The sequence below is a fragment of the Opisthorchis viverrini genome (assembly GCF_000715545.1).
Source record: "Opisthorchis viverrini unplaced genomic scaffold opera_v5_149, whole genome shotgun sequence".
NCBI lineage: Eukaryota > Metazoa > Platyhelminthes > Trematoda > Opisthorchiida > Opisthorchiidae > Opisthorchis > Opisthorchis viverrini.
In genome coordinates, this window is record NW_008751804.1 from 873,691 (window position 1) to 887,895 (window position 14,205).

General features: G+C 44.4%; 2 protein-coding genes across 2 annotated transcripts in view; one reads left to right on the top strand and one right to left on the bottom strand.

Moving 5' to 3' along the window:
* T265_06821 (hypothetical protein) overlaps positions 1-11,769 on the top strand; it is a gene marked incomplete at both ends in the record, with an annotated part of 25,314 nt that extends 13,545 nt beyond the window's left edge. The window contains one exon of the mRNA XM_009172195.1: positions 11,714-11,769. Coding sequence (XP_009170459.1) covers positions 11,714-11,769 — 56 coding nt within the window. The remainder of the gene's footprint in view (positions 1-11,713) is intronic.
* The window catches only part of T265_14147 (hypothetical protein), a gene marked incomplete at both ends in the record, with an annotated part of 96,340 nt that overhangs the window by 70,420 nt on the left and 11,715 nt on the right, over positions 1-14,205 (bottom strand). The window contains 6 exons of the mRNA XM_009172216.1: positions 519-767; positions 3,900-4,139; positions 4,232-4,436; positions 7,556-7,842; positions 12,153-12,255; positions 12,845-12,987. Of these exons, the coding sequence (XP_009170480.1) occupies positions 519-767; positions 3,900-4,139; positions 4,232-4,436; positions 7,556-7,842; positions 12,153-12,255; positions 12,845-12,987 (1,227 nt within the window). The remainder of the gene's footprint in view (positions 1-518; positions 768-3,899; positions 4,140-4,231; positions 4,437-7,555; positions 7,843-12,152; positions 12,256-12,844; positions 12,988-14,205) is intronic.

Sequence of the window (14,205 nt, forward strand, 5' to 3'; positions counted from 1 at the left end):
ACATGCTGGTCGCCTGGGAGAAACACCTTACTGCCTTCACACTCCTGTCGCAGAGGACAGTACGACTTTACCCCCAGACCGCCTCGTAGCACGATTACTCGTAGTACGGAGTGTCGCTCCTCTTGGTCTGCTGCTCCCGTTTGGCCTTCCTGGCATGGTTGCACCTTCTGGAACGAAGTTCCAGCCAGTGTAGCCCGCGGGATCATTGCAGCACTCAAGCCCGACCACCACGTCAAGGTGGCAGCTTTAGGTCGGGCCTACGCCCGCCCTTGTTCCAAATGAGTTTCTCGTAGCTAACAGAATTTCACGAGATACGTATTATCCTGGTCAGCTATACCAACATTAGTGAAGACTGTTCAACAAGTTAACCGCGCGAAAAGATAATGTTAAGAATAATCGACAATAGAGTCGCCGTCAGAGAGCTACAAAGTACTGTTCGAATGTAATGCAAACCAGACATAATACCAAAGCTATGAACAGCTAAAAACTACAGAAATAAAGCAAAATGTTCACAGTACCTGTTGTTTTCGATGGACCCAATGTGGGAGGCAGTGGTGACTGATCAGAGAGAGTCAACTGACACATAAATGCGTGTCGATCAGAACAGCTCACACGATCCCAATCACGTGTGGAACCATGCAAAACAAAACATTGCTCTATTTCGCCTGCTCTCCAACCAGACAGTAATTTCTCCAGGTTGAAAAGAAAGTTGATCGGACTACCATCAGACCACTGAAATCGAAGAATCCGATCCGAACCTGTCCAAACTGAAAATCCAGACACGGAAGATTGTGACTGACAAGAATAATCAAGACGTTTTCGGAAAAAAATGAGGAGTTTCTTGTGTCAACAAAAACTATTCGAAACGGACGTTACCAGATGCAGTATCAGGAAGACAGGTCTGCATAGTTTCACATTCTTCATTCTCATAAAGTCCATAATAAGACCGGTGTATTGAAACGTCACTTGTTCCCCGGTTTTATCGAATAAAAATATCCTTTTCGACCGGTATTTTCCCGCCCTATCATAAGTTATACATGATTGAATGTCCATAATAAGACCGGTGTATTGAAACGTCACTTGTTCCCCGGTTTTATCGAATAAAAATATCCTTTTCGACCGGTATTTTCCCGCCCTATCATAAGTTATACAATGATTGAATAAGAGAACATGAACGGTCTAGCTTGCAGCAGACCCATAAATTTATGTCAACCTCTACTGTGCATTACACCTGGAGTTTTCGGATGGTTGCCGGCTTGAATGCCTCTGAAGATATGTATGCATGATAGCACTGGCGATGAGTAGAAACAGAATGACCTGGTCAAAAGTTCACATCATGAGGAAACTACCTCCTAAGCCAAATATGGAGCACAGAAGGAGCTCGCCAGGCAGTTGCAAATCGGTCCGTTGCAAGCGAGCTAACAGCAAGAGGATGAACTTGAAGTTCAAGAGGTGTGATCACTGCTTCGCAGTGATGTGTTTGGTAACCTGAACAATGAGTACACCGAAATCAAAACCAGGCGTAAGGAGTGTGCATTGTCTCATCCACTGGTTAGGCTCTTCCCGGAACTAAAACGAAGTTATCAAGTTTTAAACGCATCCCGTCCAGAAACACAACTCTGAAAATGAACATGGTGTTATACGCAACAGTTTATGTACGACAGCCAGTGCCAAAACAAGCCACAAACACTTCCACAGGTAACTCAACATACTCATTAAAGTTTAAGTCAGCAACATTAGTTGGTTCGGTAAACGCACTAAGAAAAAAGGTCATTCTTCGGCATTGCACCCAATTGGTAAATAACCTTTATTTTAAAATGGCCAACATGTCTGAAGAGTGCTTAACTTAACCATTTTCACTCAATGCGGAATGTATTTTCGCAGTCTTGTCTTAAGTGCTCCATCGAAAGGCTATGTAGATGCGGAACCGGAAGAGTTCAGTCAATGGACCCCATTTATTGATGAAGCTTGAGATGCATGATTATCAATGACGCAAGTGGAGGCGAATATAATGGTCGTCGGATACCGTCCATTGACCCATATCTGCCATATGTGATCGATTGACATTGTAGGACAGTAGTAATGTCTCCTGTTGAGTACATGATCCAAATACCAGGACAAGTCCAATTGCGTGTATGCGTTCGATCCAGCTTAGCCTTAAAGCATGCTACCAGTCTATTGAACGATAAGCAAGTCGGCAGGTAGATGGGTGATTCATGATGTACAAGTTGACTAAAGTGCACCTTGTCAACATTGCAAAAATGGTGCGCAAAAACTGAGCTCGCTTTTATCGCACACATTTCGTGATAGCGTCATACAACCCATGCATGCTTTCCTCCATGGGGTAGAAAATATTGAATCTAATGTCGTGATTAATTACTAGCCTTCTTGGTTGTTCAGTGCACTCGAAAGTGACGCATCCAATGGGGAGCGCTCATATTCCCATACAAAACTACACATTCATTCACGTAGTGTACACAGTGATGATACCTCCGCAGATGGTGACGTGAGTTTTGTATCTCAGTTTCCAAGCCCATTGAACCGATTGACAATCAGTTAACTCACCCAAGCTGAAAGAATCACCACGAAAATTTATTCTTGCATAACAAGGAAACAACAGTAATTATTGAGATCATCTGGCTATCGTGTGCTGTTTTGTCCTGTCCTTCATCACAGTTAACTTTAATGAGTACCAACCTGTGCAGTGTCTCAGATATTCAGAGCGAAATCATCGTCTAAGTCCAGTTCAGTTCATTAATGTGGTCACGTGATGCCTACGATAAAATGTGTTAGTGACAGTCCCCTAATTAATGAATCAGTGCCGCATAGCATTTCATTGTGGTATTTCTTCTCGAGGACTGAACCAGCTATTCGCAGAACTGGAAAGTGTCTCCCATTTTGTTCTGCAGAAGGGTTTCTCGATGGGACAAATTCCCTGTCCTAAAGTCGGTCTGCTTACTAACATGTTTCTTGTTCTGCAGCACCCCATAGGGACACTACAATCGTGCGTGAGGATCGTACTAATTACACCTGAAAGTAGATTGGTGAGAAAATGTCCACCGGTTAGACGAATAAAGCGCTACGAAAAGGACACACTGCATGTTCCGGTAGGCTATTTTCGACACACGAACATGACAACTGATATTCCAGGTAATTCAAAGTATCTTTCGTTTCAATCATCAAAATCGTCTTCGCGAACAACTAGTCCATGCAAATGACCCCCAAAAATTTAGTAAAGAAACCCGAAATGACAGTGTGATAGGAAAGAACGATCAACAGACGGTTTAGAAAGACCATACCGAAAAGTGAACTACTCAGAAAAACGAAAGAACGGAAATGAAACAAAGCGAATTTACATAACAAACCTTCAAAAACTATGCGCATAGTTTCGGCTCCTAGTGCGAACGGAAACCTAAGTTACAGAGATACCAAAAATTGTTCAGCCGTAACACCCTTTCGGTACCTAGCTGTCATGTTGAAGAAAGCACGAGGGCTGGGTTGCCCAAGCTTAGATATGGGAAGTCGAAATGCAAAGGTAAGGTTCGAGATACGCGAGAATACATGAAGGCAACCGGTCCTCAGCTGATTGTGCAAGTGGTTCCCTGCACACCTGTGGTAGAAAGAGCTCTCTTCAGCGTGTCACTCCAGTAAAACTCTAAGCCTAGAAAGGTCTTCAGCTGTAACTCGCGGATTATGTGCTGCGGAATTCCAACTGTATGAACATAGCAAGCTGGTTTAGAGCTCCAGAGAATCCCTATTTTAAGAGCACAAACTATAAATCTTTTGGGAAATGCCAAGTTATTATTACCCACTACAGTGAAAGTTTTCAGTGGAACTAGGTTACACTGAAATACAGACAGTCATGAACAAAATCCAAGGCAACGCAATCGCAATCTCACCCTGAACCCGCAGTCCAAGCCATCCACGTGCACCACGCAATAGTTCACTCACAAACTGCTGCTCGTTTGGGCTGCGCAAAGAGACCACATGACTTTCACTGTGAAGCGACTGACAAACGGCCTCCGCACCCGCCCATGTATCTACGGTGTCATTCACAGGCGAGTAACACGTATGGCCAAATGACGACCAACCCGTCGGACAAGCAGTGTCCATTGTAGCGGCACGGAATGTAAAGTCGGCTGCCAAAACACAAGATGTAAAGATATACGTCGGAAAGGAAACATTATTTACAGTACATGAACGAAATTCTGATCACCGAAATGCAACTCACCTAGCGGATAACCACAGACTGATGGGAGCGGGGTAGAACAACGCGTCCAAACTAAATCCTGACTGTCGGGAGCGAGAGCCACACATACGGGAGCGACCGTAGGTTGGCTGAAACCACTCTCAGAAGCAGTAGTTGAAGGTATTTTGGCAAAGTCCAGCATTGATGAAATGGTAACCGGTAGGCTATCCTCGGCAAGAAACTGAAACTGAGTTGACCACAAACGCTTAGCAGTTTAGCAAACTATACCAGAACATAAACAAACCAATGTGAACCCTCATCAACAAAAACTAGTCACCTTCCACAAGCAACAAATGGATACCAGCTGCGAGCTCCACAAACACTGACGAAATATCTACGAGTAAAACAAGTTTGCTTCTATGGAAAAATTCCATGGATTTTAAAATATCTGCTCAGATGGGATTGATCAACCAACAAGAACCGTATTTAAGACTGTATGTACTGGACTAGTGAAACCATACCTTACAACTGGTTTAAACATCCTTTGTCATGGTAGGGTAGTTTTCCGTTTCTCCCAAAATGCATGTGTATATGCGTAACTGACACATACTGATGCAATATGGTGAACCCGTCATCTTGGTCACTGAAAACTAGTAATCCTTTAAAATAACTAAACTTGAAGGAAACACCAGACGCGGTAAGGAAACTCATAACTAGTGAGCTAATCTCTTGCCTCATCCAGTCCTTCGACTACATTGCTTTCCATTGATATTACATGCAAAATGTACCAATAACTGGCGCCGTGTACGAAGCTGAGGCCAAAATGTGGATTATATCACGTCAGGGAGAGTTCACTGACGGGGCACGATAATGAACCACTCATGCATACAGCAGATTATATAACGTGATAGTCCGTTGATAAATATGGGTCAAGAGCACACAACAGGTCAATGCAGCTTGGTGAACAAATCAGCGAATCGGGAAGCCAGGAAGTACAGCATCATCGGTTCTGAAAGGCTTGCAAGGGAAGAAATTTAGTGTCACGAAATTTGCCCCCTCGATGACGTTTTAGCCCTCAAAAGACCTCCCTGGAGGGAGCAGTACTGTACTTCAAACTCATTAGGAGCTCCCAGTGCTGAAACCCATTAATTCAATGCCATAACCGTTCTTGTATTGGAAGGATGTAGCTTCATGAGAAGGGCGAGGTACAGGAAGAATAAACCCAACGTCCAAACACCCGAACAGTCCTTGAGAAGAACTGAATAGAAAGTGGAACAAAGAATGAATCCAGTAGTGGTGATTTATGAATGTAAATCCAGCTAAGCATTGTAAGGGGCGCGCTGACCCTGTTGAGGTCCCTAGTTCAATTTGTGGCTCAATGTGACAGAAAAGTAACAGTACCTAGACTGCTCATATTAGACAGAAACAACAGGAGTGAACGGTGAAACCGGTAGCCAAGAACAGAGTCGTCCATCTGTGACGTCGTTCAACACATATCAGCACCGTAACGGCCAAGCTCCATGGATCGTAAAAGTATAAAAGTTGTGCCCCACATCACACGCAATCTGCATTAGTCGCTGACTTTAACCTCAGGGAGCTCAAACGATACAGAGTAGTACAAAAGATAACAATTATTCACGTAATCCATATTTTTTCAGTCTGGTGGGCACTGTCAGTAACAGCAAGGTACGGCTTAGGAATTGCATATATATATATATATACTTGAGGACACTAATGTCTTTCTGATGAATGCGGAAGGGAGGTCCCTTGAAAGCCACGGCTAACAAGTTGTATTTTCGTGTCTGGTTTATGGAAATCCCTGTTATATTTTCCTTGTTTTTACGCCCGGAAAGGATGGACGTGCTGAAGGTTCATTATGATGAACTTTTATGAGGACAATCACATTGATTTGATGTTACTTTGGTACTTGAAAATAATGTGCACTACAATACAATGACAACTACGATTGCACTTATTCGTGTAACCCGTGCAGTATAAATGTCGACCAAAACTGAAGTCCATGACGATGGACAATGAATCAACGAATTCTGGAACCTTGGACCGTTTTTTACGTATTTTTGAGTAAGTTTAATTTCTGAGGAAAGAACTAGAGGAACCCGAGATCACCAAATTCGTTTCCTCGACAGGGACTGAAATAGCTTTCGAAACAGTTAAACAAAACGGTGACAGAACATCCAATAAGTTCTGGAAAATACGCGGACCGTTTTACTACGACATGGCCGGCCCAGAGACCATAAACCAGTGTAATATTCACCATGCCTGAAGCTGTTCAGGATGATGTAACCGAGCATGCCACGTGAAACTGGTTAACAGTTTCAACTAATCACTGAAACATTATGTGGCGAATGAACAGAGCGGTTCATACCAAAGCGAAATCACCGGCAAACTGGACAGTCGGTAATATATAGAGTGCGGATATTGGTCAAACCAGTTGTTTACGCGGTCACAACAAGATGATCACTATGTTGTTTATTTTAGTAGTTAACGACCTAAACTACGGACTTAATAGGTCATGGTTGTTCATGGTTGTACGTGGGCTGGGATACTGCCAGGGCGCCCACACCTAGACAGGAGGATGATTAGGGTCCTCAACTAAAGCCTTTGGCTCAAAAGCCTAACCGCAAGGCAGCGGTATTCAGCTGGAAATGCAAGTACATTACCATTTTTTACGGAACACGTCGCCATACATGTTCCAACCCCCAACCTGGAGGGCCAGGAGACTGTGTTCGTCGGGCCTCTACCAATGGACCAACCTGGTATGACAGACTCTGCGAGCATCGTGCGGACACCCCCCAGTATAGCTCAATGGGTCGCCGAGGTACACAAGCCGCCACACCACGGTAAGGTCCAGTCTCTTCGTGACGGACGGACTTAACAGTCAGCAAATTGTTGGCGTGAAGTCTCGATAACTCGTGATCCTGCGGTCAAAAGCAGTGCGGCTCATCAAATCAAACGCGAGAAATATAAGAAATTGCTACCTGATCACTCACAGTCCTGACGCACGTGTTATGAGTTTGAAACAAGGTTAAAAATTGCTTGCAGCTGTCCAAAGGTACACTTGCAGCACAAGGGACCTTGTACTCTCTCAGGAGTTGCAGTCCTTGACAAAACCAGAATCAACAAAACAATTAAACCACAGTACTCGAAAGGAGCAAAGTTTCATTAACGATCAGGATAAACTGCCTAATAAATGTGATTCGAACAGTTCTGCAACGAACTCAACTACCTCGAAAAGAACATTCAAAGACGAAGTAGCTTTCACGTATAAACATGAAACGACTCAACGGAAGGAAACATTGAGCCGGGTCTAGTGAAATTCAAAACCCTGAAGCAATAGATCCTCACTTTCGTGGCATCTGCTGCGTTGTACGTGAAGTTTACGCCAATCCAAATGGGACCCTCTGCCAAGCCCGGTTGAGTATTCGCCAAGAAACGCAGTAGAGCTACTTCTCCGGAGGAATGTGGAGTCAGACGTGATGGGCACAAATCTTGGCCTAGCATGGTAGGAGCCGATTCAGTTTGCGAAGTTACTCTGGAGTCAATACGATAACAGCGACTGTTGAATTCAGTAAAGCCTGTTCGGCAGCGCCCTTGATCTGGCGAGAATCCTGTAGTCGCTTGAAATGAGCCGGCTAGAAGATGGGAGGGAAATGGAAAAAAATTCTTGGTGGAAATGTGCTAAAATAATTCACAAAAATATCGCTTCGGAGTAGAAACCACTAAGCGTGGTCTGAAACCCTGATTCGCCACTTCACTACCCATGGGCTAAATTGGGTTCATTTCATCGGTACTATAGAAATGAACACTGACCTAAAGGGCATCGTGTTATTTGGTGTTATTTGGTTGAGAAAGATTGATTGACAGTTAGAACCATGCTGCGTAGATAAAGGCAATCCTGGACAGTATGATATTGCGAAATCCAAAATATTTTGTTCCAGATGAACCCGAAATTCTAGCAACCCATGTAAACTGTGATGGAGTAGCTGTACAAACTGTCAGTCATGCAACGACAGTATAGTGAGCTATTTGTCTTTCATGCTTGCGTAAAGCATACTCGGAAATTGTCACAACGTGAGGCTTGCGTAGAGCTAGCTAGGATCCGATAACAGCCGGGGCTAAAAGCACCCGGTGCATACCAAGAGCGTGGTTGAACTAATGCAAGTTGAGTCATTTCCAAATAATTATCACGTATCCGAATGGCGGGCATCCGAGACGAATTTGCCGGTCAACAGTGATTAAATCACTGGACACCTGTGCACAAAAGTAAGCCATAGACGGTTTGTTTGTATAAGCCCAATTTAGTGATGAGCGCAAGGCCTGGGCGTCAATATGAACCCAAAGGCGAACGTCTACAGGCCAGTCGAAAGCCACAAGTCGGCCTAACCAATATAGCATAACAATGAGCAATCGGCACCAGTTGCGTGTTTATCACGAAGGCACTGGCGTCATCCGTCAGTTCCTTTAAGTTTCAGCTTAATACTGCACAGCCCCCCATGGTACAACCATGCCACCACCACAACAAAGTGGCAACTAATGGCTTGGAGGTATTCCGATAGCCCTGCAGTTATTGATGTTACCATGACAGTGTCGGTCAGGCAGTCGCAAATAATAAACTAGCGGTAATAGTCATTCAGCTGTAGGAACATTTCGGTGCCTAGCTGGCATGCAACCCGAAGGAAGCTGATGGGATGATGATATACTATCAAATTACCGAGCCGATTTTGTACAAGATAATCCCAAAAAGAATATCGATCTAATCGAAGGAATCGCAGATATCCAGAAAAATGTCATCATTGATCGCTGTCCCTAGTGTGAAGACCTAATCAATTCAACTATGACCGTGGTGCGGACAAGCTAGTTCTTTGCCGAACATCGATCGGTGAACGAATGGACATCTGCGCGGATTTTTACCAAGTAAAGTGCTGCCGCTCAAAACTGTTCCCCGAAGAGAGTGTTTCCAAATCGGCAGCCAAATAGCTCAGTTCATAATTAATTTGCATTATGAGAGACAGAACAGCTCCAACGGGGCTGCCTCCAGGAAGAGACCAGCCTAGTCAATCAGGTTAGTGTTTCTGTGCCTTCCTAGTCAAGCTCACTTAACCAGTGCAAACAGATACTTTCGGTTGAGACTTCCATGGTGCATCGACTATCGATATGAATCATTCATCCCACAGAACTGATATCGCAGATTACCTAAACAGATCTAGAAGTGCACCAATGTATGAGGATCTATCGTCTCATGAAACATCAGTCCACAGTTTGACAACCGTAAGAAGTGTACATATATTCGATGGCTCGGGTCGTTGCAGCTTATGGATGCGAGTAGTGATTAGTAGCAGTTATCCTATGAATAGGAACAGGAGAATGGGTACAACACCAACAAGGGTTGCGTGATATTGCCGTTTCGGTGAGTACCTCCAGCCATTGATGTGGTGGGTCACTGATAACTCAACTTTGCGAACGACACTCACTCAGGTAAGTAAGGCCCTTTGTTGCGTCTCGCATGCTTTCATGCGGTGCCCACAATGCGGTGCCTTTCGGTCCGAACTTCCACGATAAATAGGGCATGACGGGACAATCAATCACCTGGCCTATGGAGTATATGTGCCGGGTTGTCAGGGCCCGCCCAGACAGAAGAAAAAGTACATGTGCAGAGAGTGACGCATCCCCAAGGTCACCATCGGTTCGACAAGTCCGGAAAGTAGGTGACTTGGCTGCTCCCACGACCCACGGATCGCACCTAACACGGCTTAGCAACAGACGACCAGCGTAGTGGGCCTGAGAATGTTCACGACCGGAACACCACCATTGGCTGTACGGAACGAACAAGTGAACGAGCATTTTTGGCCAAATTAGTCATCCTATATATATTTACGCAGACGCTCTGTATGTTTTGTCCTGGCAACACAGCCGTGTCTCCAGTTCTCTGTCTTCCCCCTATCGCGTAGTCTGGCAGGCTCAGTGCAGGCGTAACCCAATAGCTCGGCCACCGCACGATACAACACAGGTGTTAGATTGCTTCAACTGTTTAAACCCATCAATTGGATATGCAGTTGATCCGTTACCGAAATTGCAGTACACATCAACCGCTCATGGCCGAAGAGTTAGGACTTCAAACTAACATCCCGGAGTTGGCGGGCTCGAAGCTCTTATGAGGTATCCACTGCCGACGATTCCCAATAAGGATGAAAGAACTGCATGATGCTTCTCAGACTTTCACAATACATTCAGTCTCGATTAATACTATATATATATATATATACCATGGCTGTATCCATGAGTCCTGGTAAACTCCACTAGTTGTGGGCTGTGAAGCTGATCAGTCAGTGCGACATGGGCAACCCAATAGGCAATGGAAGTAGAATTCAGTAGGAAAAATCCAAGCTACGCATGTGTAGGGAAACAGTTACTCGCTGTAACGCCCAACTTCACTATTTTCTATCTTAATGGTTGTTTGATTGTCATCGATCATCGCATTACCGTTCTGATCAGTGATCAGTCATACCGCCCACAAAGGTTCAGTCTATTCTGATCCGCAAGCTGTCTGTTCTGTCTGGTTAGGGGGCTGTAGTTTCATATACGTTCATGGTGTGACCAGACCACAGCTTATCAATTGTCGATATGCTTCAAGTGTCTGATGTGTGCGACATAACTGTGTTATTCCATTAACCAAAAAGCATCAGTATTTAACCGAGGGGAACTTATCCCTGTGCTCCAAACGAACACCGTACATGTATACAAGATAAAGGTACATGGTGTTCCACAGCAGGAAAGAATGTAAATTCAAATTATCATTGGTCGTTGGTTTGTCACATGTTTTCTAACCGTTCTGATTAGTGCTTAACTATGCTACCCGATCATACACATCTGTGATTGATCCGTTCTGGCCCACACGCTGTCTCCTGTGTCTGACATACTGCGTAGGCTACTGACCCCTGTTTTATTATATGTTCAAAGCGTTACAAGACAAGGACTGACCTTTCATCGCCAAACGTTACCCGAACGGGTACAAGAAGCAAAAAATCAATTTGTAACAAATTTCCGGAACTCGATTCAACCGGAGGCTTTTCTGGACTTTTCTGAGCTTTTGGCAACGACGAATACAGTAGAAAAAAACAATACTTCCAAGAAATCGGCCGACTAACTGCGGACGTACAGCTTAAAATTGCACACAGATACACAAATAGCGTCATGAGTAAGCACCAACCTCACAACGACTTGAAGAATAGCAGCTTTATCCTACAGATAATTTATTTTCAGATCCTCAGAACTGTAGTAGGAATAAGTTCAACATTCAAACAGGCAAACAGAGATATTGAGAATTCCTCTGAACGGCATTAGTATAACAAAGGGGATGCGCTATGAATATCAGAAAGGCTGACGAGGTACCTGAAACTACCTTGAGGTTTAGAGTCCATGTCATCGGTCCTTTAACGTCAAACAGTTGATTGGACCATCGACTTCAACGCGCGGCTCTCAGTCCTTTATTCTCCTTATCCTCAGTGAACGAAGTTGCAACGGCTGGAACCACTGTGCTTCGGTACATGATTTGTAATTGAAACACTGAGCTGAGCTAATTTCAGTTAACCTTGGCGGTTACAAAGCGTTGGTCTCAGTGGCAGAAATCCCGTGACAATGGTAATATTGAGTGACGGCCGGAAAGCAACGCACTGAGGGCGATGAGAAGATAGTTCATTGACGACGAACTAACAGAGTGGCAATGGGGTCGCTTAGAATCGTACACTAGATATTTGCCAGGGAACCGACAGCTAAAGAACAGAACTATTGGCCGGGAAATCGTTCACAAGAAACTTTACTATTCCATTGAATGCCAACAATGATTACATCTTGTCAAGTTGTGAATAATGCACAATAAAGAATATTCAGTGAAGGGAGAAGCATGTAAAGATCAAGTGTAGAAAACACTCGGTAGACAGCTTACCCGTTGGATGAACTTGACAAAGGTAACCGAGTTTAGTGTCGCAATCAACATCTTCCCATTCACCCAAATGCTTCTGTCCGTTGTGAGCCATAGTACACCGGACCTAGAGAAAAGTTACAAAGCAGTCTGAACAAGTTGAATAGTTGGTGCAGAAAGATGTAGTGACTAACTTTCACCCAACAGGCTCTAGACTTCACACGAGATTTATTAACGGATGACGTGGACAAACTTGAGTCAGGGGTTCCGGTACACGGACAGGAGAGCGAACATCAGCATTCGCATCTAAAACAGGTTTGCTGGCTGAATATAAGGAAACCTTGAAATACCCCATAGTGGCGGCTTCAAGGAGTGGTCTCCATTGGCAAAAGATTTCAATCCCCATTCGGACGAGTACACACAAATAAACATCACGCATCCATAAGCCTCGAAATATTGCCAAACAACGACTGTCTTGATTGGTACCACCATACATTAGCTCAATCCTGGCTGGAAAAAACCTGTGGACCGCACGGATTCAATTGCAAGTTCATTGGTCTAGCTTACTAGTTGCGGTCCATCGCCTTGCCTCCAATTTGCTGAACAGCAGAATATGCAACTGACCAAGGATGACGGACAAGCTGTACTAATCCCGGATAAAAAGCATGTCCAAAAGACAACATACAATAACAGCAGACAACACTAGTACAAGGTACCTGTTCTCCACCGGTAGGTTGTCGCTTAAGCCAATTCGTCAATGTAACGTTTGCTTGGTTATCCCATCTATGCTCCCCGCCAACAAGCTGCAATCCAATCCACATCGGGGTAGACGAAGCGGCCAAAATCACTGAAAGGTAATCTGGTGAATTGGAGACGAAAAATACTTGTCAGAGAGAGACCGACGATAACATGCGGACGATCATGAAACAAGTTGTGAAAACGAGTGTACAGCTCACTCACGTATTCAGTACCAACAACGATGTCGAGAACGATGGTTAGTGGTATTTCAATCGGAGACGAAATAGCAGACCAACGAAGACCAACAAAACACATTGAATGTCAACTCGACACAGCGCTATGTGTATATAGTCTAGCATCGTTGTAACAGCACCCTCACATTTTGTCACTTGTAGGTGGCAACTCTTGTGCTTTTTAAATTTTACCCACCTCTGCAACACCGTTACTTTTGTGCCTTTGGTCAACAGCTGTAATTCAGCGCTCATTCACTCAACCGGCTTATCGATATAAAAGTGAGAAAGATAAGGATATCTGGCTCACGTACCTAAAGTCATAATCGTATGTCATTATGTGCGGCACACTCTCGTTACTTTGTCGCTAGCTGTGACGTTGTGCACACTTTTTACCGCCTGCGGACTTGAGCGAAAGGTTGCCCCCATCCTTCGTCCATTGTTACACTGTCATTCCCTTGACGCCTGTTGTCATCCTAATCGTCTTTCCTTATTCACTTTGACCACATGTGCCAGAGTGCTGCATCACCACACAGTTATGTCATTACAGCCAGTTCTGCTCAAGTTACAGACTATTTGGAATACACTAGATACAACCCTGTTTCTCTAGAAGCTCCAATTGTCTAGTGACCATTAGTAAACTCAAGGAAAGTGAGGGTTGTTCTCACAGAACTTACAGAGTACGGGCAGTCCATGACACCCACACACCCATGGAACCAATCACAATAAAGGTGAAGTGTGTGGAGTGAGAATATAAATCACAAAATGGGTGACCCGAGTGCTAAAGAACCAAGAAAACAAAACGTGACTAACAAATGGAAGCCAAAAAACTTGAAAGTCAAAGAGCGACAGATACGACGCGCCTCCTGCGATGGGGTCCCCGTACCCATTGATATGTTCGGCTAGGGATATTGTGAGCTACGACATGAGGACAAAATAAAGTGTCCTTGTTGCCAGTCTCTATATAGACTGTCCGAATGAGTTTTCAAGGTGCAAGCACCTCAGGTGCTTGTAGTAGGATGATACTAGGCTCATCCTATCTCTCATTTCGATCTTCTTTACAAATCGGAACTTTCTTCAATTAAATCGGCGCGGTTGTACAGCGGTGC